The sequence below is a fragment of the Mytilus californianus genome, unplaced genomic scaffold, assembly GCF_021869535.1.
Source record: "Mytilus californianus isolate M0D057914Y unplaced genomic scaffold, xbMytCali1.0.p SCAF_5, whole genome shotgun sequence".
Taxonomy (NCBI): domain Eukaryota; kingdom Metazoa; phylum Mollusca; class Bivalvia; order Mytilida; family Mytilidae; genus Mytilus; species Mytilus californianus.
This window is the reverse complement of record NW_026262701.1, coordinates 43,272,498-43,298,786: the sequence shown is the minus strand read 5'-3', so window position 1 is coordinate 43,298,786 and position 26,289 is coordinate 43,272,498. Positions and strand designations below refer to the sequence as shown.

Genomic DNA, 26,289 nt, shown 5'->3' with positions numbered 1-26,289 from the left:
TGTTAATGACTTTCTAAGTATCGAGCTGTTTTTCGAGGATATTCAGACAATAATAAATTTAACTTTTCACTGTTATTCAAATTCAATACGGTTTCACTATAAGTCCAGAGAATAATTGATTACGTAGTCCATTGTATGAAACTTTTGAATGGTTTCATGATAAAGTTTGTGATAACGACAGTTTGAGGGAGACCACTTATGATTGGCCAATGATATATGGTGTACAGTTGTGCGGGTGTGGCATGTCTTATTTCCACAGAAATATTTGGGATTCGGTCATTGTTCATTGACTTTGAAAATTTGCATATTTTACATGTTAAAGTATTGCAATTTCAATATCAAAATTTGAATTTTACTATCAAAATTGAGTACATGCGTCACGCATCTGCGTGTCAACAGTTTATTTCTATACGATATTGGCGTTGCTCGTTGTTGAAGGTCGAACTGTTACCTACATATGCTTAAATCCACGTCGTTTGGACTCTGTTGGATAGTTGTCTCATTAGCAATCTCATACTCCTTATTTTATATTATTCTCTATGTATAACCATGCATATATCGTTGTATATAATAGCTTCATAATATAGTATTTAATTACCATAATATAATTAATATATAACAAATATATATAGCAATTATTCAATTTAGCAAATAACGAAAGTGTAGTCTGTTAAGAGTGGGAAAAAATAAAATAAAATCAATTACCATTGAGAGATTGCAATACATAGTTGTCGTATACAATTTGCCATTAGAGAAATGGATTTCTTGTGTTAAATGTTAAGATATTACCACACATTCAAACCATGTCGTTTTATTTACTCAAAGATATTCATTAAACTTTGTCAATTAACACGAAAAGTCACAGTTTGAAACTTTGAGTTAAACGTCTATATTCAGTTAAATTATCAATAGTTTTATATGTGTTTTTTATAAAGAAAATATATAGCAATAAACATGATAAATTATTACAAAAATACTTTTTTCATATTAACTTTGAACTTTATAGGGACTCTCTCTGCAAGCAAAAATGTATATAACCTATCTAGGATAGTGGCGGATCCAGGGGGCGTTGAGGGCGTATCCCCCTTTTGATCGCTAAAAATTAAAACAAATATCATTTGCACGATATATATAAATTCAATTATCGGGAATTACGCCTCCTTTCAAAAATGCTGGGTCTGCCCCTGCTGAATGTCATTATCTTACAAAAATCATTCACTATCCCCTTATCCCAACGACTTTCAGAATCTTCTTTAATATACTATATGACTGGTTGTCATCCTGGTTTATTATGACTTTGATAGTGTCGGGCCTCTGTCTCATCGACTTATAACCTATAATCTTTTAAATTCTTTGGAATATATTTTTATCACCTGTTTGTGCACGTGTTATAATTATTATTTTTTTTTTTTTTTTGCTGTCTCAGCAATTTTCATAATTATCATTTTTGCTAAGTTTTGATTCTGTAAAATTGCAATTTTGTAATTAAAATTTGACTATGTTTATCATTACATCAAATAAAAGAAGATATGAAGTATATGTTAATTTTATTTAATAGACAGTGACCCAACAACACAATCAGACAACAAGAAGTCAACAATATTACGGTCGTCCATTATATTCAAAGGGATACAACAGATGCCATACAAATATTTATACATTTTTAGGCAAAATCAGTAGTTTAAGTGTTTATACCTCAGTTTTATTTGTAATCTTGCAAAAACTATAACTGTAAGTACTACATGTAGTTTTACATTCATACCAAACAGCACTGAAGTACCAAACAGGAAATTGGTAAATACAGATACTGATAAGGTGATTGCTAAAGTTAAAAATGCATCGCATATTCGTTTGAAGCGTCGTATGACCACCTGAATGTTTTCTTTTTCTAAATAATTTATTTCGAATTATGTGCTTGGTAAAAACTCATCAAAGATATCCAATCGTACTAATGTATCGTAGGACATGTAGAAAAATCCGTCCGTTCGGAACAAATCTTAACTTAAGTAGCTTTATGCATACGGGCCCTGTCTTATAACTTTGTTACGCCAGACGAGCCTTTCGTCTACGAAAAAAAAACTCATCAGCTGAGTGGCGATAGATTCAAGACAGTTGGAGGGTCAAATCAAATACGAAGTAAACTAGAAATTAGTTTCTTTAAATTTTACAAAAGCAAAATAATGAATGGACATTAATTTATCGTTTTTCTATGATATATATCACAACATCAACATTCTTGTTAGATACTTTAATATTATCGTATTTCTGTTGAAACTCCGTTAACGTTACAGAACTTTCAATAAATGCTTTTAATAATTGTTGCGTTGGTTTACCGTTATGGAATATCTGTTTCACAGATGACGACGGATTTGTTCCAATTATCGTTACTACAATCGCGCCCTTTTTTCCCTCGAACATGACATAGATATAAGAAGATGTGGTATGAGTGCCAATGAGACAACTCTCCAACCATGTCACAATTTGTAAAAGTAAACCATTATAGGTCAAAGTACTGACTTCAACACGGAGCCTTGCTTCAGACAGAACAGCAAGCTATCAAGGGCCCTAAAAATGACTAGTGTAAAACCATTCAAACATTGTCTAACAGGAAAACCAATGGTCTAATCTATATAAAAAAAACAAGAAACGAGAAACACTTACGAACCACATCAACAAACGACAACCACTGAACATCAGGTCCCTGACTTAGGACAGGTGCAAACAAATGCAGCGGGTTTGAACGTTTTATACCTATTTATAGACTTTTCACCGGGTTTGTATTCACATGAGCAACACGATGGGTGCCACTTGTTGATCAGGATCTGGTTACCCTTCCGAAGCACCCGAGATCATCCCCGTTTTTTGGTGCGTATCGTATTGCTCATTCTTTAGTTTTCTATGTTGTGTTTTGTATTCTGCCGTTTGTCTTTTGTTCGTTACTTCTTTCTTGCCATGGTATTGTCAGTTCGTTTTCGACTTGTGAGTTTGAATATCACTTTGGTATCTTCCACTTCTCTTTTTGATATATGTAATATACACGAAGGATATTTTATGAAACAAATACATAACAATCCACCTGCTTAACTTTAATTGATGAATATTGCATATAGATTGAAAGAGAAGTTGGATTTATGTCTATGCGACAACAGATTTAAAAAAACACACACAAAGGCATAAAAGTTGCAAGGATGAGAATCAGCCATCTAATGAATGAAGTCGGTTCTTTTAAGAAGTTACTTGAACGTTAGGGCAAGTCAACTACTTAATATGCACTTAGGTTTTCCACATTAGCTGAATTGTGTGTATATATATATAAATAAACAAGTATAAATTGAAAACAACGTTCAAACCTATGATTGCGTTTGATAAAAACCGCAATTTTTCTTCGTATGCATGCAAAACAAATTTCTTGGTAGAGGGGTCTAAATACAACACAAACAACATTGTCCAAAAGACCAAAAAAGTGAAAAAGTATAGTTTAACAAACGGATTTGACTAGCAGGTCGAATAACGGATGTTCTTAAAACCTGCTGACTGCCATGGCGATTGCCAAATAAACGGATCATCAGATGTAACAAAATGGATCTTAATTATTAATTTAATACCAAACAGAAAACAATAAACTTGCGGAAAAGATCGTATACCGCAAACATGAGGTGCAAAAATTGGTTCACCATATCCGGATTTCGACTTATCTATATATATAAAAATATTAGAATAAATTTATTTCAAACAATTAAGGTTATTTTCAAGAAATATTTCAATCTTCACAAAACATAGTGTCATAGTTCCATCTGTGTACATGTATACGCATAAAATCATTCTGACATAGTATTTCTAATTATATTTAAACCCCCAAAGATAGATCAATTAAAACCACACTTAAGAAGATTTAATTAAAAAAAATGCATAACAGGATTTTCTTTTTACAAAAGTTCTATTGGAGGTAATATATAGTGCACAGGCTGTCAGTGACCTAATATAGTATATATCCGGTCAGTAAATTGTATATGGGGTGATGCGTACTTGAGTCCCTACATATCATAAACCGATCGTGTATATACCATATTAGGTCATTGATAGACTGTGGAATATAGTATATCCTCTAGACTATATAATAATACTTTGGAAAAATAAACTGTTGACACAGAGATAAGTCTCGCCTGTCGGCATAAAATTCAGAAAATAGAAAATCTGATTGACAGCAACATTGCTAATTTATTCAAAGTCGCTGGACCAACTAGTTGGTAGGGCTTCGAAATGGTTGACAAACTGAGATGTACAGACAGCAATGTAACTTTATAGAAAATATTGTCTATTGTAAGTAGTTCATATCAAACTAACTTAATCATAAAACTTAACATTGAAAATTGTTAATTGATTGAAAGTCAGTGGACCATGACCTAGGGGACAGGGCCTTAAAATAGTCGTCCAACTGATGTGTACAGATAGTAATGTAGCTTTATAGAAAATATCATTTATCTATAGGAAGTAGTTCATATCAAACTAACGTAAGCAGAAAACTTATTTAAAATGGCTAATTTATTCAAAGTCAGTGGACCATGGCCCAGGGGGCAGGGCCTCAAAATAGTTGTCAAACTGATATGTACTGATAGTAATGCAACGTCATACAAAATATCATTGATCTATCACAAGTAGTTCATATCAGTCTAACTTTTAAAGCAGAAAACTTAACATTTAAAATTGCTAATTAATTCAGTCACTAGACCATGGCCAAGGGGACAAGGCCTCAAAATTGTCGTCAAACTGTACTGATAGCAATGCATCTTCATACAAAATATCAATGATCTATCACAAAGAACTAATTACTATTAAGCAGAAAACTTAACAATTGTTGACGCCGTCATCGCAGCTGTCGCCGTCGCCGGGAAAGCAAGCCCTATGTCTCGCTTTCCGCGACTTTCGTCACAGGCGAGACAAAAACCATGAGAAGCTATTGATACATTTGATTTTTATAATATATGACAATGCCAATAACGATACTGAAGTCTTGTCCATACTGTTTATAAAATATACATGGTCAGCACGTGACATCCCACAACCAATTGAATTCTCTGAAATCCATAGTTAAGACAGCTTTTTTTTCGGATACACAATATTTCATCTTGATTATAAACTTCCTTCGAAGCAAAATGTTACGAAAATATATACAATATGCAATTGGAACCAAGTGGTTGATTGATTAATGTTGGTTGCTTAACGCCCAGTGTATCAAAATGGCTGTGTTCAACAGCAATATACAGCACTATTCTATAGGGTTGGTTTTGACGTTTATATTAAAAAAATACGGAAATTTGGAGAAAAAGTGAATGAGAAGGGCCTAACAATACAATCAAATAAGAGTTCAACGCATTTTACGTCATTCTATGATAGTCTATAACAGGTGTCAAACAGATTTATGCAGCAAAAATAACCACTTCATTTGTATTGTTAAGAGATAAGTTTATTTGCAGTGTAACTAAAACATAACAAAAACTATGCATACTAAACACAAGCAGTCACTGTAAACAGTTGCAAATAAAATTGAAATGCACCTAATAAATGTTTATCATTTAACTTTGGCATTGTTTTTCTTTTTTTTTTCAATTAAAGTAACATAGCAACTATTTTTTTTAACAAATATGTGACAAAGGCAAAATGATTGATGTTAGTTAACTATTCTTTTCTCTATTGTATACATCACGGAGTCAAAACATATATTTCAATAGTAAGTATCGTATTTCTGTTAGAATTCCGATACCAGAGGGTCTGGATGGGGGCCATTGATTTGTTTCTTTATTCTGTGCATCCTTTATTTCTGTAATCAGTATTTTGTTACCTTATTCTTTAATTTTTCACAACTATAGAACCCCATTATTATCTATTCCATATTTTTTTTTTTTGGGGGGGGGGGGGGGGGGGTAGGGGGGGGGGGGGTAGGGGGGGGGTAGGGGGGGGGAGGGGGCTCATTTATTTCTATTTGTTTTTGTTTTGATTATTCTCTATTCTGTAATTCCCATCCAGACCCTCATACCCAACTACTTTTTTAATAATTGTTGCAGCCGGATAGATAAATCTGATATGGAAACTAAAATCATTCGTCAATTTCTTTTATTAACTGCGTTAAAAAGTGTTTCTTTGGCAATGCTAAGAACAAATATATTAAAAGCAGTACTGGTATCAGACTTAAATGGATTTTTTGAATATTCAGCTTCATTGGAAAATACACCTGCACTTTCACTTAATGAATGTACAATGAATTGCAATAATAACGATCGCTGTGTTTCTTTCTTTTACAACTCGCGATCGGATACAGGCGAGTGTGTTTTGCATTCTAAGCGTTTTTATTCGAATGAACCTCCGAGTGGAACTGGCGTGTATTGGAAATATTTTGTGGCAACTGGTGGTAGGCTTTTTTATATTCATTCTGAAAAAATATAACATAATTAACAGTAACAGTATCTCCTGTATACTTAACATCAGTTGTCATAAATTGTATCGTCTGGGGTGGTCATTGACGTCTTGGGGGACTGTCTTCCACTTAATAGCAGTATATCTTATAGTAGCTAGTATTTATCCTTTTAAAGCAGACATTTATTTGTTTAGTCACCTTTTGAATTTCTATACATATCTACACATGGACCGATATCCAGATTTGGCTTTACTTTCTGTTCTTTTATGGTCTAAGGATTTACATGTAGTATACACCTTGGCGCATTTTGTTTAAAACAGCTCGAACATGTATTGACTTTGGCGCCTATAATGTACTCTTATGAAGATATTTGTTTTACTTAAAATTAAGGCCATTGACATAGTTTCATTTAAGAACCAATCTTTGGCCTTTTCGATATTTTATCAAAACGAAATTCCACAGGCGCTTGGGTATATGATACAGATATTTTTTTATTTTTTTTTTATTAAAATATTCAATTTTCTATATTTAAACTACATATCTATCACTACTGCGCATGTCTCACCTAGTTTCGAGTGATTTTACCAACTCTGAGACAAACCCCCATTTTACTATCCACACTAAGAAACAAAGTGTGGATAGTAAAATGGGGGTTTGTCTCAGAGTTGTGTGAAATTCAAGACAATAGAAACATATGTTTTACATTGTACTCAATTAACCATCGCAGCATTTAATCAGTTTTGTCATGATATTTGCAGCTACAGTCACCTGTTATGCAGAACATATTTACTATAGGCAACTTCAATTTTGCTACAGCATACATGAAAGTGATCCAATAGATTTTACACAGATCAAAGCATTCTGCTCATCAAGAGGTGGAGAACTTGCTGCGGTTTCCTCAGATGAAATGAACAGCTACTTCAAAGAATTTCTAGGTGAGCATAAGTGCAATGCATGTGTCAAGAAATCTCCCAGCTAACATTATTGCTCAGCATAATTTAGTAATCAAAGTGCTTGTGAGCACTGTAGGGTAACATTGCATTTATTTTGCAGTAGGAACTTAAGATTAAACATTGCATTGTATTTAAAAATAAAGGGCATATTCTGAATTGGAAAATCTTCCTTTTTCAATAATTGTAGTTGAATCAACCACAATTATGGACAAGGAAAATATCTACCATTCTAAAATTACATTACATTTCATTGCTATTTTTAAAACATTTAGATGCACCATGCAAACTTTCTGGAATTTTCAATAAAAAAAGAATTCTTGGAAAGAATGCTTATACATCTTCACATCATTTTTAACTTGAATATTTCATTAATAAATTGCTTGACATGTACATGTATATGACGTAAAGAGTGCAGTATGTTTTTGTTCTCTCAACGGTAGGATGAGGTCTGCATGGGAAATATATCTATCAAGCCAGTCCCTGAGTGCTTTGATTGCATCAATGCAATCTTTTTAAATAACCCCTAAAACTAAGGCAAGACCGTTGTGTCTATCAAGCCTATTGGAAACTTTCTAACGTGGTAACTGAAAGTAAATGTGACTTGATAGTCTTACTTGTATTGGTTAATTAAAAATATTATTGCAACTATGTCCCTGGTTAATATAAATACACAACACATTTACAAAATAACATTCATAGAAACTGTTATGCTATGCAAAATAGTATGGAAAGATATATGCATAGAACTTATAAATAAACTGCTTCGCCGAGCGCAGCTGGATACGACCGCAGAGGTCCAACCCTGAACAGTTGGGGCAAGTATGGACACACTATTCAAGCTTGATACAGGTCTGAATTTGGATTGTAATTAAATAATTGACACATTATAGGTTTCTGACACAGAAGAAATGTAGTCAAAGAACTTGAAATTGGTTGTATGATTTGAATTTATATTCAATTGAAGATTTCTTGCTGTTGTGCAATACACTGTGCTATTGCGCAAAACTTAGTAAATCTGTTTTCAGAATTAGCAAAATAAATTGTGACCCCCAATTTTTTTCTTTGGAAAATTGACAATTTCTTAAATCTTGGGGAAAAAATTTTTTTTTTACCCCCCCTTAACAAAAAAGAATATTTGAAGAGAAATTTCTTTTGAGAAAAAAAAATTACCCCCCCCCCCCCAAAAAAAAATTTAATCCCCTTCCCCCCCCCCCCTTTTTTCCAAAAAAAATTAATTTTGAAGAAATTTTCTTTTTGTAAAATATGGTACAAATTAAGAGACATCCATACACTTAAACACAAGTTATTATCTGAAATCTAAAAAATTCTTGTTTTAGGCCCTTTTTGGCCCCTAATTCCTGAACGTTTTTGAGCAATTACCCCCAAAATGAATCCCATCCCTTCTACTTGTGGTATTGAACATTGTGGTACAATTTCAGAGGAGCAATCAAAATACTTATACACAAGTTATTGTCCTGAAAGTAAAAATAAATGCTTGTTTTGGCCCCTTTTTGGCCCCTAATTCCTAAACGGTTGGGACCATCACCCCCAAAAATAATCCCAACCTTCCTTTTGTGGTATTGAACCTTTTGATAAATTTTCATAGAGATCCATACACTTAAACTAAAGTTATTGTTCGGAATCCAAATGTATGATTTGAATTTAATTATATTCAATTGAAGATTTCTTGCTGTTGTGCAATACACTGTGCTGTTGTGCAATACACTGTGCTGTTGTGCAATACTAGTTAGTAAATCTGTTATTAGACTATATACAAAGAATTAGCAAAATAAATTGTGACCCCCAATTAGAAATTTATCTTTGGAAAATTGACAATTTCTTAAATCTTCAGGGGAAAAAAATTTACCCCCCCCCCCCAAAAAAAATAATATTTGAAGAGAATTTTCTTTTCAGGAAAGAAATTGCCCCCCCCCCCCCCCACCAAATTTTTTTTACCCCCCCCCCCCACCCCACCCCCCCCCCCTTTCACCCTTCCAAAAAAATTAATTTTGAAGAAATTTTCTTTTTGTAAAATGTGGTACAAATTATAAGACATCCATACACTTAAACACAAGTTATTGTCTGTAAACTAGAAAAATGCTGGTTTTAAACCCTTATTGGCCCCTAATTCATGAACGGTTTAGGCAATTACCCCCAAAATGAATCCCAGCCTTCTACTTGTGGTATTGACCCTTGTGGTACAATTTCAGAGCAATCAAAATACTTATACACAAGTTATTGTCTGAAACTAGAATAAAATGCTCCGCAGGGCGCAGCTTGATACGACCGCAGAGGTCGAACCCTGAACAGTTGGGGCAAGTATGGACACAACATTCAAGCTTGATACAGCTTTGCATTTGGATTGTGATTAAATATTTGACACAGCATAGGTTTCTGACACAGAATGAATGTGGTCTAAGAACTTAAAAATTTTAAATTGGACATTCACCTATTATGGTCTAATATCCAAAATCTAAATACATGGTTAGATTCAGCATATCAAAGAACCCCAAGAATTCAATTTTTGATGAAATCAAACAAAGTTTAATTTTGGACCCTTTTGACCTCAATGTGGACAAAGTTGATAACGGGGCCCAAAAATCAAAAATCTAAATACATGGTAAGATTCAGCATATCAAAGAACCCCATATATTCAATTTTTGTTGAAATCAAACAAAGTTTAATTTTGGACCCCGATTTGGACCAACTTGAAAAAAATCTAAATACATGTTTAGATTCAGCATATCAAAGAACCCTAAGAATTCATTTTTTGTTAAAATCAAACTAAATTTAATTTTGGACCCTTTGGACCTTAATGTAGACCAATTTGAAAACGGAACCAAAAATTAAGAATCTAAATACACGGTTAGATTCGGCATATCAAAGAACCCCAATAATTCAATTTTTGATGAAATCAAACAAAGTTTAATTTTGGACCCTTTGGATCTCAATGTGGACCAATTTAAAAACGGGGCCCAAAATCCAAAAACTAAATACACGGTTAGATTCAGCATATTAAAGAACCCCAAGAATTCAAGAATAAAACCCCATTGAAATTGGTCAAGAAATAAGCAATTTATACGAAGTATCTTCTTTTGCACAATACTGTGCAATTAAATATTTCTTGCTATTGCGCAATACTGTACAATTGACAATTTCTTGCTATTGCGCAATATTGTGCTATTGGATATGTCTTGCTATTGCGCAATACTGTGCAATTGAAGATTTCTTGCTATTGCGCAATACTGTGCAATTGAAGATTTCTTGCTATTGTGCAATACTGTGCAATTGAAAATTTCTTGCTATTGCACAATACTTATTATATAATAATTTACACATCCTGTTTGGTGTGTATCTCCTACCATATCATTATTATTTGCTTTTAAATATAAATCAGAAATAACCAACTTAAAATGGAAAATTTTAAAAGAAAAAAAAAAGGAAAAAAAGAAAAAAAAGGAAAAAAAAAAAAATCCCCCCCCCCAAATTTTTTGAACCCCCTTATGATTCATCACCCCCAAACTCAATCCCAGCCTTCCCTTTGTGGTATGGTACCTTGCAGTACAATTTCAGAGAGATCCATACACTTGAACACAAGTTATTGTCTGGAAACTAGAAAAATGTGTTTTTTGGCCCCTTTTTGGTCCCAAATTCCTAAACGTTTAAGGCAATTACCCCCAAACTCAAACCCAGCTTTCCCTTTGTGATATGGAACCTTGTAGTACAATTTCAGAAAGATCCATACACGTACACACAAGTTATTGTCCTGACACTAGAAAAATGCTTGTTTTTTGCTCCTTTTTTGGCCCCTTATTCCTAAAATATTGAGGCAATTGCCCCCATCATCAATCCCAGCCTTCCCTTTGTGGTATGGTACCTTGCAGTACAATTTCAGAGAGATCCATACACTTGAACACAAGTTATTGTCTGGAAACTAGAAAAATGCTTATTTTTGGCCCCTTTTCGGCCCCCAATTCCTAAACGTTTCGGCAATTACCCCCAAACTCAATTCCAGTTTTCCCTTTGTGATATGGAACCTTCTAGTACAATTTCAGAAAGATCCATACACTTACACACAAGTTATTGTCATGAAACTAAAAAAATGCTTGTTTATTGCCCCTTTTTTGGCCCCTAATTCCTAAAATTTTGAGGCAATTACCCCCAAAATCAATCCCAGCTTTCCTAATGTGATATGGAACCTTGTGGTACAATGTCAGAGAGATCCATACACTAACACACAAGTTATATCTGGAAGATACAAAAATGCTTATTTTTGGCCCCTTTTTGGCCCCTTATTCCTTTACTGTTGGTACCATAACCCCTTAAAATCAATCCCAACCTTCCTTTTGTGGTATTGAACCTTGTGGTAAAATTTCATAGAGATCCATTCACTTAAACTAAAGTTAAAGTGCGAAAACCAATGTGTCTTCGGACGACGCCGGACGACGCCAGACGACGACGACGACGACAACGACGACGACGCCAACGTCATACCAATATACGACCACAAAAATTTTTTTGCGGTCGTATAAAAATGCTTGTTTTGTCCCCTTTTTGGCCCTTTATTCCTAAACGGTTGGGACCATCACCCCAAAAAACAATCCCAACCTTCCTTTTGTGGTATTGAACCTTTTGGTTAAATTTCATAGAGATCCATACACTTAAACTAAAGTTATTGTCCGGAAACCAAATGTCTTCGGCTAACGCTGACGCCGCCGACGACGTGATACCAATATATGACCGCAAAAAAATTTGCGGTCGTATAAAAAAGAGGCGAAAGATACAACAGGGATACTCAAACTCATAAGTCGAAAACAAACTGACAATGCCATGGCAAAATACGAAAAATGACGAAAATACAAATTAACAAGTGTACACAAAACACAACATAGAAAACTAAAGACTAGACAATATGAACCCCACCAAACACCAAGGTGATCTCATGTGCTCCGGCAGGGTAAGCAGATCCTGCTCCACATGTGGCACCTGTCTTGCAAAACCAATGAAACCAAAATGGTCTTATCAGGACAGCAAAATAACATTATATATTCAAATTAAACATTTTAAAATGAAGATAAATTATGTCATTGAATCTATTTTTCTAAATGACTAACGTGAGGGTACCCAAATTGCACCAATTTTGACAGTTTTTTCACCTACGTTTTTTATGATCCAGGCAAAAGTTTCCTGATCCAGACAAAAGTTTCCATTCCGTGTTGATTTTGTAGATGTATCCTTATTTATTATAAAGTTACACCAATACAATTTTGAATCCATATTGTATCATACAAAAATGGGTTTGAACCGATCTCAAAACGACTCATGATTCTGTAATGAGGAGTACCCAAATTGCATCCATGCTAAATTCACATCCTTAAAAATCGAATAACAGATGTTTTGTTTTATTTCTTTAAATATTTAGAACAATTTGACACAAGTCCATGCTTACTATTCATTTTTTTAAGAAATAGATGCTTGTAACATATTTTATTTGCTCATTTTTAAAAGATGACTTTTTGTGGACGTCGCATGGCGACATTTCCGTAGATTTTACATTTTCCATTGAATACTTCATCTGTTGATATATACTGTGAACGATTCGTGTATACTTAGATATATTTACCTATGTTGAAAGACGTGTATAATGTCAAATCATATAAATACAAATTGTTTAGTTTCGAAGAAAACTTGTAAGATTTCCGCTGCTATTTTTGCTGAATAGGTGCAATTTGGGTACTCAGTGCAATTTGGGTACCGTGACGTTACATATATAGTAATTTTTTCATTTTAATCAGGTGGAAATTTCCTGTTTTCTCAAATTGAGCTATAAAATATTATCATATTTCATTTTTTTTCACAATAATGCACTTTCAGATGAAAGACCCCACATAAGGGTTTGTATAGCAGGAGAAGAGCAACAAGATGGGAGTTGGGCATTAGAAGATGGCACCACTATGTCATATTTCAACTGGTACCCTGGACAACCAGAATCAGGAAATCAGGGGTGTATTGTCATCAAAGCTACATCACTTGGTGACATGTGGATGGATGCCTCATGTGCATATTCAAAGAGTTGTTCATTTGTGTGTGAATATTAATTTGTGTACATACTTGTGACAGAGCTAATATTTTGTTTAGAAAAATAAGTGACTAAAAAGAATAACATCATACTAGAAAAGTATTCTTATGCCCCTTGTTGAAGCATATATTTTAATTGTCGAAAAGCAATAAATCTAATATTATCTTTGTAGGTTCTTAATTTTTTGATAAATATCTTACAAAAAACGTAGGTATGAGAACACTCTCAATGCAATTTTCAATATAATTGTTATTTCCAAGGGGCATTATTCCTGTAAAAATAGTTGAATAGCGCTGAATATCGAATACGTCCAAGACCTTGATAATATAAACCATTCATATAAATTTCAAGAAATGTAGGTGTGATAGTGTTTACAATGAAATTTTCTATATAAATTATATTTATATTTCAAAGAACATTTCAACCCGCTTGCTTGCACCTGTCCCAAGTCAGGAACCTGATGTTCAGTGGTGGTCGTTTGTTGATGTGGTTCATAAGTGTTTCTCGTTTCTCATTGTTTATATAGATTAGACCATTGGTTTTCCTGTTTGAATGGTTTTACACTAGTCATTTTTGGAGCCCTTTATAGCTTGCTGTTCGGTGTGAGCCAAGGCTCTGTGTTCAAGGCCATACTTTGACCTATAATGGTTTACTTTTACTAATTGTGACTTGGATGGAGAGTTGTCTCATTGGCACTCATACCACATCTTCTAATATCTATGTAATTCATGTAAAAATAGTTGCTCTGAACTGATTTTTGAACTCATCCAAGACATTCCTGATGTAAAGCTTTGATTTAATTTTCATAAAAATCTGACACGTAATATTGTTTACTTAGTTAAAGAGTATTCATAATGCTATTTCCAAATAGAATTTACTTTTCCAAGAGATAAACTCTTTTAAAAACAGTTGATTAGCACTGGCGTTTCAAACTTGTCCAAGACATTGTTGGTATATTAACCTTTGATATAAATTGCATAAAAACCTACAAGAAATTCTAGCTAGAGAGCACTTACATTGTACAATGAAATTTTCTGTATAATTTATATTTTCAAGGGAATAACTTTTTAAAAAATAGTAAATTGGCACTGATTTTGGAACTATCCCCAGAAATTACAAGAACATGTGCTTAACACATTTTTTCATGAATATAGCCTTAGATTTATTCAAATTTATGCCAAGCATCTTTTAAAAAAAATAGCCATTTGTTGTCAAATAAAAACAACTCTGAATGAAAACAGTGAAGTCTTTTCTGGAATTTAATAGAGTTTATTTCCAGAAACAAAGTAACAAGGGAATTTAAATTTCAAGGTTAAAGTACAGCTGCATTGTATTTTATCTGCCTGTTCAAAATAAACAGGTAAATTTGGAATTTTATGGCATAAAATATCATACTACATATATCTATATAAATCCGAATTCCTTTTGTATTTGTAAAGTTACATATGTATATGCAAATTCATGTTGTTCAATACAACTGCACTCGCATTTCAACACACAATAAAATAAGTAAATAAATAGTTTTTATTACTAAATCTTTATTACAAATGTATGTATAATATATTCAATGCTGCTCTTTTTAACATGCCAACCCACAGGTATGTTTCAAACATTATCAGTATAAATATCTTACTACACTGTAGCTAATAAAGAATTCCCAAAAAAGTGCTGACAATTACGAATAGATATAAAACCATCACAAAATGACTTACAATTATAAACAAATCATAATAAAAACTAAATAGACCACTTTCGAGTTATGTCCTTCAACGGAAAATTTCATCAATTTTGCACGCCTTTATGACGTCATTTACAAGATAGAGGGGATCGCCTGTATCCCTGCACTATTAAAGTTCATCAAGCGTCTTCGTGATCGTCATTATGCAGGATAAACTAGAAATAATGTATATTCCGTAGGTACTTAATCACAATTCCCTAATGACAGCAGTGCTGATGAGCAATTATAAGAATTTAATTTGCAGAATAATTCGTGCAATATAGTATCATATTTTTTCAACCACTCGCTCAGCATAGTAACGGAAGTGACGATGCCCCTAAACACATGAACGATGTTCACTAAAACCAAAGTTTTTGACGGAAATGCAACTCGAAAGTTGTCTATTGCATTTAGTCTTCTGTTTAGTTTATGATGTTGCAAAGAAATGATTCAAATACAGATCCTGTGCTCACACATCACAGGGTGGGATTAGGACCTTTATCGGGACTCCGGGATTGGGTGTTTTTTAGCTCGGGATTTTGGGATTGATCCTTTCGGGATCCGGGAATTCTTTTTTCGAATTTCGGGATGTCAGGATTTAAATTTCTTTAAATTCGGGACCTCGGGATTTCATGTTTTTAAGCCCAGGATTTCGGGATCAGGACCCCTCCAACCCCCTCTCATCACATACAAGGATCTCACATTCTCTCTTTTACTTTCTCTTCTAATGACCTTTACAAGATAGGCTAAAATGATACATACACTATTTTTGCTATTAAAATATGAAGTCACGAATTTGTTGGTTGATGTGATAATTATAACACAAAAAGAAAAGCAGAATGCTGACATATTGTTGTAAGCAAAGCATTGACACTAGGTCTGTATTTCATTCTGACAGATTAAACTTTTAGCATCATGTGAAATATACTTTCATTGTACTAATTAAAACTTTGAAGTACGTTAAGCATGTCCTTTAAGACAATTTTAAGTCTATTTAAGGTAGATAGGGTGTCTTCCTCCATCTTGGATTTTGTAATACCTGAAAACAATCGGTCTAGATCTTTAATAGAATGTGCAAATTTTGAGAGTAGTAGGTAATTCAAGTGTAAGAATTTTCATTTCAATATAGAAAATGACATGTTTTATCATATTTATGGTTGTATTTTACAAAAAACAGAAAACTTTTTGTTTGATTCAATTTTTTCCAACTTTGCCACATAAGGGGAGGCAACTCAAATGTAAGGGCAGATAATTCAGATAAAGGTACTTTTACAATAGAATGTGTTAGGAATTTACCTATTTTATTATGTAGCAAGAAAACGGGTCCGGTGACCCCATTTTTTCTTTTTCTTATCTGAAAGCATACTATTAAAGCTATCTTCTCATATTTTATCTCAAAATTCTATGGTGTAGTTTTCGTTTTATGGCAGAAAATTGGGTTTTCCATGCATAATCCATACAAAATCTGTTAATTTTGAACAACCTGTAGCGTGAAAATAAGCCCCGTGACCCATTCTTTTAATCATTTTTTTTAAAAAAGCTTGATATAAACTACATTTTGGCAAATTATTAAAAAATTCTATGGATTATAATTTAGACACCCCATCTACCTTAAAGTCTTATAGTATTATATTACTACGTATCCAGAAAAACCCTTATGAACCATCAAATTCATAAAGTGCTATTTTGATTTCATATTGTATACCTGAATAGTTATTCTAAACTTTGTGTTAAGTTGGAATTATAAAAATGAAAACAATGTCATACTGACATGCATATTAATGTTCGAATTCACAAGCCATTTATTTTCATGATTTCCACAAGTAGAAAAAATAAAGTGAACAGAAAAAGTCGGGAATATTACAAAAAGCATCTTCTACTTTAAGAATACACTAAGAAAGACATTGCTGGACAGAAGTAACTAGATTATTTTCATTTATGCTGAATAAATTATATAGCTTTAAATCACTTAACAATAGACAAAGTTGTGAATGTAGAAAAATATGTCACTTTTTTCTAAGCACTCACTTGTCAGTCCATCTGGATACTGACAATGACTGATACCTTCATATTCAGTATTTATCAGGTTTTTTTTTGCCTGATTTTATAGAATAATTGTACTTTTTTAGTTTGTCTATGCACTGCATAAGGGTAAAATTATCAAAATCATCATTAAATAAGACTTGTTCTGCTTTAGCTCTTATCATTTTCACCTCATCCACAGGTAAAACCATCTGCCTTTCCTTTGCTTCTTTAAGGCAATCAAGAACTGCACTCCACTTCCTCTCATGAACTAAAAATAAAGATTGATACATGTAACTATAATCTCTAAATTATATGCCATGAATTTATGAAACAGTTGTAAATTGTTCCGCAAACAGAAAATCTAACCTTGATTTTGTGCTTTACATATTTTAAAGGCACTTGTCGCTATTTGGGAATCTGTGACACTTGACCTGAGAATTTGCAGCATTTTAACTACTGACGTCATAAAACAATCAAATTTCCTCTGTGGATTCAGACATTTTCTTTTGTGACGTCAAAATTTGACAGGAACCTTTCTGATATCCAGTAATGGTGAACAAAAGTGTTATGGTGTATTGATGATTCAAGGCCAATTGTTGACTGAGTGATGCCTGTTGATTTTATATGTTGCTTGTTGGGTTGCTGTCTCAACAGCATATACTAACCATCTCCTTTTATCCATAGTATCACCCATGTGACAGTATATTTTTTCAGAAAAAGATGAAAAGTGTACCAATATTTAGGTGCGCTAAAAAATTCACTGGTTTATATGCATGGGGACTTTTTTTAAAATACAGTATAGTACACATGCATATGGTACAGGTCTTTGTTATTTTTAAGAAGCCTTTGAGTTAAACAAAGATGGACAAACATTTGTTTTATCAGTTTATTTCAATCTATGCTGGATAAACAACTTATAAGCAGTCTGCATTATGCATGAAAATGACATTTATTTTACTTCAACATCAACAGCATACATTTATATAGAAAAAAAAATCCTACAAAGTACATATCAAATTGCTAAACATGAGCAGTGAAGTCAGGGTCATGTGAAAGACCTGCAAGTCGATCTCAATTCAAATACACTTTAATTGTACACAAAGTCAAAAACATAATTGCATCAAAAAAGTTCATTTCGAATGACTCCAATTTTTAAGGCTCTCATTCACAATTTTTATTGGCAAAAGAGTGTACATGTATGTGAAAGGCATAATGTGTACATTTTCATGTAGATGTACAACTTTATAAAATATATAGGTACATGCCCCGAAAAAGATAAGCATTGTTGGTAATTGTTTTTCAACGGGAATACTACATGTAAGTGTCAACACCATAGCCAGGAATATGAAAAATCGTAACAGTGTTGGATTAATATGACACACTAATTAAAACAAATTTACAATCCATCAAATTGTTGACAAGTTGATTTTAATTTTACTTTTCATTGAATTGTTGACAGATTGATTTAACAATATTATCAACAAAGAGTCCTTTCAAAATTTCCTTCTCATAACATCCATAGTTTGACATCCCTAAACTACAATAAATAACCAGTTTTCTAATATATATATTTGAGATCAATTTGAAAAGTATTTATCACATTTATAGTGGATCAAGCAATCATTATGCTCATCTTTCTGAATCACCTGATATTAGTCAGTTTTTGGTTGTCCAAACATCTACCTCATTCATGTCATTGCTTTTGATTGTGTCTTGCTTATGTATTTTAAAGATACCCCCTTTACCATGTTTTGTTCAATACTTTCAATCTTTATACATGTTATATACAAGCTTAAAGAACTATATTTATTTTATTTAAAACTACATTAAATACTTACCTAAATCTCTTAGCAAATGGAGATAGATTGAGATTCTGAGATTTTCTTTTGTAATTATGGAAGACTCTTTCAAATAGTTGAGCACACTAAGTCTGTCAACCTCAACTTTGTTCTTCTTTTCCACTATATGATTCGCCATTTGTGCTATATTCTGTTTAATTCCACTGTGTGTAGTCAATAATTGTTCAGCCTTTTCAAAATTTTCAGTTAGAACAAAACACTTCCACAAGCCTGCTGTTGGCAAAAGGTCTGGCCATTCTTTTTCACGACAGTCTTTGGCAAAACTTTCAATAAGTTCAAATCGGTGTGGGAAGTGTTGTAGAAGCATAACACCAATCAAGGTAAAAAAAATATCAACATCATCGTAATTTCTCAAATCATGATAAAGAATTCGCAGCAATAGAACTGCCTCATCCAATCTACCGCTATAGTAATATGCTTCCTGTAAACAACCGAAAAAAGTGTCTATGGAACACAACTTGTTGTCCATAAGTAATTCTCTGAGTGACAACAAACATTCATAATCACCAAGGTTACCAAGTTGTTGTAACAAATTTAAAACTATACTCAAATCAGGGAAAACACCATTCTCAACACTCTCACGGAATAAATTAACAGCTTTTTTCATCTCCCATTTGTCCATTAAAGCAGTTAGTTCCTGTTCAATAGTTTTTCTTTTTTTACCTGGAGACCCTTCTTTGAAATGAATCATATTTTTAGAGAATGATTGACCATGTTCAATTCTCCATCCCATGCATTTAGGTTTTAAAGCATTTAAGTGTATTAATGGTTTCTGGATAAAATTTGAAACATTTCTAGCCATAAAAATTGACCTGCAAATTTGTTTAGTTTTTCCTTCACAAGACGATGCAGTGCCAACATATTGCATTGGAAGTCTTCGTGCCAAAAGCATTGCTTTTAAATCTCCAGAGCTGTTTTTAAGGTATTCTAAAAATATAAAGAATAAAATTACACATCACAAAATTAAACTGAAGGGCATATATGTTTTAATAAACTAAAATTATCTCCCATTGCTAATATATATTATATAGTCAGTGCTGTGACAGCACTGTTCTAGGTTAGTGGGAGGGTTGAGCATCAACATGTTTGACCTGCCATATTCTCAATGTTCCAGTCCCAAGTCAGGAGTCATTATTTCAGTGGTTGTTGTTGGTTGTTGTCTGTCATTCTTTTTTTTTTTCATTAATGGTTTTGTCATAAACCAGAATTTTGGATTTTCTGTTTGAATTGTTTTCGTTTTGTCAGGTCAGGGCCTTTCATAATAGCTGATTATACTGTATGGGTTTTGTTCACTGTTGAAGGCTGTACAGTGAACCATTATAGTTGTTTATATCCACATCATTTGGACTCTGGTTGAAAGTGGCATCATTGGCAATCGTAGCACATCTCTGGTTGAAAGTTGCATCATTGGCAATCGTAGCACATCTCTGGTTGAAAGTTGTATCATTGGCAATCGTAGCACATCTCTGGTTGAAAGTTGCATCATTGGCAATCGTAGCACATCTCTGGTTGAAAGTTGCATCATTGGCAATCGTAGCACATCTCTGGTTGAAAGTTGCATCATTGGCAATCTTAGCACATCTCTGGTTGAAAGTTGCTTCATAGGCAATCGTAGCACATCTCTGGTTGAAAGTTGCATCATTGGCAATCTTAGCACATCTCTGGTTGAAAGTTGCATCATTGGCAATCGTAGCACATCTCTGGTTGAAAGTTGCATCATTGGCAATCGTAGCACATCTCTGGTTGAAAGTTGCATCATTGGCAATCTTAGCACATCTCTGGTTGAAAGTTGCATCATTGGCAATCTTAGCACATCTCCTTATTTTTATAAGAAGTAAATTGTCAATGTTTTCTGGAATCAAAAAACAAGTTGCATAGTTTATTATCCTTGCAGCATTACAATAAAACGAAAGTAGCAAATTATAATTATTTTCTTGCGTTGAAAACAAAACAAATTACACAACAGGGTTTTCAGCTTTAAAAACTTTTTCACATTAAATGATGTACCATGGCAACACAAAATGATCAAATGTGTATATTTTGTAATATTTCTTGATTTTCCTTGTTTAACATAAAATTTTAGGTATATTTAAGATAGGAAAAGTATGTGCGCACTCAAGAAATAATTTTTATTTGGTGGGATAATGTCAGTAACTATATAAATTCTCTAAGTTTTCATATGTAATTGTGATGTCATAACATCAAAGACCTTGTGTACTCTATTTACATGTCTTGAGCTTATGCATTTCCAATCATTATTTGCAAATTTGAAAATGTTCCTACTCCTTTATATCGTATTTTAGATACTATGTTTATAATGGGTTATTATGCCCTGCTGTTGACAATTGTGATATACTAAAGGTTTTGAGTTATTGTGTGTGATGATAGAATCACTAAACTTCTCAATTTTCAATCTATGATGAGTTTATTTACAACCACTGGGTAGATACCACTTCTGTTTGAGATTTCCTCCCCGAGGGTATCATGGGTATCAATAGCCCAGTAGTCAGCACTTCTGTGTTGACATGAATTATCATTGATATGGTCATCATGGTCATAGTTATAAATTAACTGTTTATAAAACTTTGAAATACTAAGGATTTTCTACCTCAGGAATAGATAACCTTAGCTGTATTTGGGACACCTTTCGGAAATTTAGGTCCTCAATGCTCTTCAACCTATTTCTTTCATGACTTTATTTGGCTTTTTAAACTTTTTTTTATTCGAGCTTCACTGATGAGTCTATTGAAGATGAAACACACGTCTGGCGTACAAAATTTTAATCCTGGTATCCATGATTAGTTTATTTCCAGGGTTATAAATATCAGTATATATATGTAATCTTTTTGTTTAAGGTTATATATTTTTTCCATGAATTAGTACGTCAAGGATATAACTCTATAGGGTTATTAGAGAAAAATAACATACATTTGTTATTGAGGACTAAAAAATCAAAGAACTGTGATAACATATGTATGTTACATGTTTCAAAGGGACAATATACATCATTAGTTTTGTTAAAATGTAGTATAAGTGCTATTGATATTACTATTGTCTTTAAAACTCTTTATGTATTCTAAACTATAGAAAAATATAACAGTTCATAGTTTGTCAATCATGCATAGTAAACCTATGTTATTACAGAAAAAATATGCCTGTAATAACTAAAGGGTGTTATTACAGCTTCTCTACATCACTCCAAAGCATTTGCTCAGACATACATCATGCTTAATTACAATGTATTTTAATTCATTGTAAGAAATTATGATCAGAGCATGTAATGAGGTTCTGTGCAAGTTTCCTAGTAATTCTATAAGTGTCTCATATAATAAGTTACATGCCTTTAATAACTAAGCCTTGTTATTACAGCTGAGTTTATCCCTTAAAAGCCTTGTCTCATTGATTTACCATGGTAAATGAAAAATGTATTAATCTAATTAAAAAATTAGTTATCAAGGCTATGCATTTAGTTTCTGCGCAAAGTTTCAAGAGTTCCATAGAGCCAGCTAAAAATTCAAACATTTATGATTTATTTTACAAATAACAAACGTGTTATTACAGATTTCAAAAATTTAAGGATTAAAGAGTAGACAACTCATCAAAGTATCTGTAATAACACATGCAAGATATTTTCTGTAATAACCCTATAGAGGTATATCTATGACTGAGTACACATAGTACACTGAAATTTAAAAATTGAATGTCACCATTCTCCACCTTCACATGTAATGTCATATAGTACACTAATATGATGCACCGGCTGGATTCACTTAAATGCTTTGGCTCCAGTGTGATGTTTATGAGTCATGTAAATCCCATTTTTCTATTTTTGGTTGTTATATTTAACCTGGGTTTGTCCTTAGAGTTTTCACTGGGATGATTTTTCTTGTGCTGAGACTCAATGTCCAGTCTTCAATATTTAAACCTGGTCTGGAAAATATTTCTTTAGATTGGGGAAAACTTTTTTACAGGCAAGTTGGACTTTAATTAGGGCGCCGCCGAATGGCGGCCGCCCTATAGTGATCAGTCTGTCTGTCCGTCTGTCCGTCTGTTTGTCCATCCGTCCATCCGTCCGTAACAAATCGTGTCCGCTCTATATCTAGAGAACCGTTATGATTTCAAAGTTTATACTTGACATGTATATTAACCAACACCAGAGGGTGTGTCATAATGTATGTTCAACTTCCTAGATCAAAGGTCAAGGTCAAAAACTTTGGTTTTAGTTGACAACCCCATGTCCTATGGTAAAGATCGTGTCCGCTCTATATCTTGAGAACCGTTATGATTTCAAAGTTTATACTTGATATGTATATTAACCAACACCAGAGGGTGTGTCATAATGTATGTACAACTTCCTAGGTCAAAGGTCAAGGTCAAAAACTTTGGTTTTAGTTGACAACCCCATGTCCTATGGTAAAGATCGTGTCCGCTCTATATCTTGAGAACCATTATTATTTCAAAGTTTATACTTGATATGTATATAAACCAACACCAGAGGGTGTGTCATAATTTATGTACAACTTCCTAGGTCAAAGGTCAAGGTCTAAAACTTTGGTTTCATTTGACAACCCCATGTCCAATGATAAAGATACAAATTTTTTACCACACATTATTCACAGCGTGGCCCACAGAGATGGCTCCCATCTCAATGATATCTAGTTTATTTTATTCAGTTTCAATGTTTGACTTAAATATCTTTTTCTTTACCATGTTTACAATCATGACAATTGTTTATGTTTCGGTTTAAGAGTCGAACTTTTCTATATTCATAGTTTACGTTTCCTTTTTAGAAAAATAGAAAAAAACAAGTGAAACTGCAAGCTACTGCTCACTAATGATACCCCCGCCCAAATACTTGACGATAAACAGGAAGTTGTTAAGTGATGAATCTGAAAAAGCATCACACGGTATAGCTGACTTATATAAACCCTGAAACCAAATTTCAGAAATCCTCGTAATGCAATTCCTGAGAAAAATGCATTGATAAATATTCATGGGATGGACGGACGAACTGACGGATGGACGGATGGATGGACAGACAAAGGTAAAACAGTATACCCCCACTTTTTTAAAGCAGGGGTATAAAAAAGAGAAGAGGTTCATTTTGATAGCGATATTAAAGAAGATGGTTAATCTGAGAGGGATATTTTAGAGTAACGGTCATCAATCTTCTGAAGTGTTCAAGCCTTACTTTGGTAAATTTTGTATTATGTCATGGTCTTTAAGGTCTTAAACTAGTCAATGCTATACTACAGAATGATGATCAAGTTTCAGACATTGCTCTGGTTGGGCCAGGATTTAAATAGGAATTGATCTGATGCAATTTTTTTTTACTGGACTGACTTAGGTCCCTGGTACATCAAATTAAGAGGTTCATGTTCGAGTCTAACAAAGTCGGTTGGAACCAGTTGGTATATTTTTTTTTATCGTGTAACGTCATGAGCTTGATTGATTGAAGTTAGAATGACTAGTGTACAGTTCTTGATATTTACATGTATATAGCGCATCACATCTAAATTGGTAATGAATGAAATTAGTATTTTAACAAAACTTATCTCCTTATAGCACTTGAAGGCCAAACACTTTCATTTAACTTGGTTAATTTATTACGTTTTTTTTTTTAAGTTCGAGTATGAAAATGTATTAAACATTAAAGGATTACATTTCATAAGGACAAAATGAAGGAGATACTGCGATGTTTGTGTTTTATTGTCTTTGCCTATCAAATATGAAACTGTTTTATTGATCTTATAAAAAAAGAAGATGTGGTATGATTGCCAATGAGACAGCTCTCCACAAGAGACCAAATGACACAGAAATTAACAATTATAGGTCACCGTATGGCCTTCAACAATGAGCAAAGCCCATACCGCACAGTCAGCTATAAAAGGCCGCGAAATGACAATGTAAAACAATTCAAACGAGAAAACTAACGGCCTAATTTATGTACAAAAAATGAAAGAAAAACAAATAAGTAACACATAACCAAACGACAACCACTGAATTACAGGCTCCTGACTTGGGATACAGTATTATCAGAAGATAATCTAGATCAGGTTTGTCATTTTCTGGCATTGCACTGAAATATTTTTGGATATCCATGTGCATTTGCTTATTTGTTATATGAGTGAATACATGTACATTGCTTAGCGCAATCGTCCCCTCTTGCCATTTCTAGGTTTCTGACACCTGTCATTTGTAACTACCGGTACATGTATCATGTTGGTTCTGAGGATTGTCAGTATGTTTTCCGAAGACCTCGAGCGAAAGCACAGGCCAAATCCTCTCTACCAGTAATGTTAACAGTTGAGATACAGGGGTATTATTCCATGAGACAAAATATGAATTTGAAAGGAACAACTGTTTACTTTTCACCAGTACAGTACCCCTTTTTAATGTAGGTCAAAAGGTCACGTTTAAAAATTGTTTCCAGACGCAAGGTAACTTTTTACCAAAGGAAACGATTTTAAACACTTTTACAGGTCATAGGTCATTTTAAATGACATCAGGTCACAATATTCTTCACCAAACTCCATATCATATAAATAAGTAGATTGCAGGTCGGACTGCCACATTCTTCAACCTTTGATATTAAAATTCCATCTACAAAATGCTGTCCAATTACATATATTGACAAGTAAACCAAAGACAGGAAATTCTCACGATCTATGATAAAAACTGTCTTTGGGAGGAAATTTTAATGTATATTAAAGCAATAAAAACCTTGGACATAAATTAAAGACTATTTTTGAGATTAGATAGGCTCGATTCTCGTACCGAGGACAACAAATGTATTTCACTGTACATGTTTCCAGCTGAATAAAAATGTTTCACTGACCAGTAATGGAAAAAATCGCTAAAATTCAAAAAGTTTTAACTGTTTTACACTTGGCCTTCACCACCATACCAGTCAGTCTTCTACTTTCATTTTGCTCCCAAGAAACCAGTTGTACTTTCGATTTAAAACTATATCTACTTTAGGTCTTACTGGTCCCGCAACAAAATGAGAATGCAAACTAAATTAAATATTCAATCATTAAGTAATAATATACAAATTTCACTCTATTATACGAATAAGAAAGTTTTATTTTGATTTGGTTTGATAAAATAATGCAAACATATTATTAAGCTCTTGAGGGCTTTATGCTACATAACATAAAAACAGAAAGCATACAGATAAAAATTAAAGGACTATAATTATATTAAAAGGCATCTCTACAGCAAGGCACATGGAATTATACGCA

At 33.2% G+C, this 26,289-nt stretch overlaps 1 protein-coding gene and 1 long non-coding RNA gene across 2 annotated transcripts; one reads left to right on the top strand and one right to left on the bottom strand.

Moving 5' to 3' along the window:
* Positions 1–6,075: 6,075 nt before the first annotated feature.
* Positions 6,076–14,964, top strand: LOC127702243 (uncharacterized). Its single transcript, XR_007982342.1, has 3 exons — positions 6,076–6,406; positions 7,171–7,347; positions 13,240–14,964. It is a non-coding gene; the product is annotated as an uncharacterized LOC127702243 (long non-coding RNA).
* A 1,813-nt stretch (positions 14,965–16,777) lies between these two features.
* On the bottom strand, positions 16,778–25,972 carry LOC127702227 (uncharacterized). The gene is made up of 3 exons (XM_052206336.1): positions 25,884–25,972; positions 19,025–19,972; positions 16,778–17,454 (listed from the first exon to the last, which is right to left on the bottom strand). Exons 2-3 carry the CDS (start codon positions 19,935–19,937, stop codon positions 17,234–17,236), a joined length of 1,134 nt encoding a protein of 377 aa, XP_052062296.1. The 5' UTR covers positions 19,938–19,972; positions 25,884–25,972; the 3' UTR covers positions 16,778–17,233.
* Between the last annotated feature and the right edge of the window lie 317 nt (positions 25,973–26,289).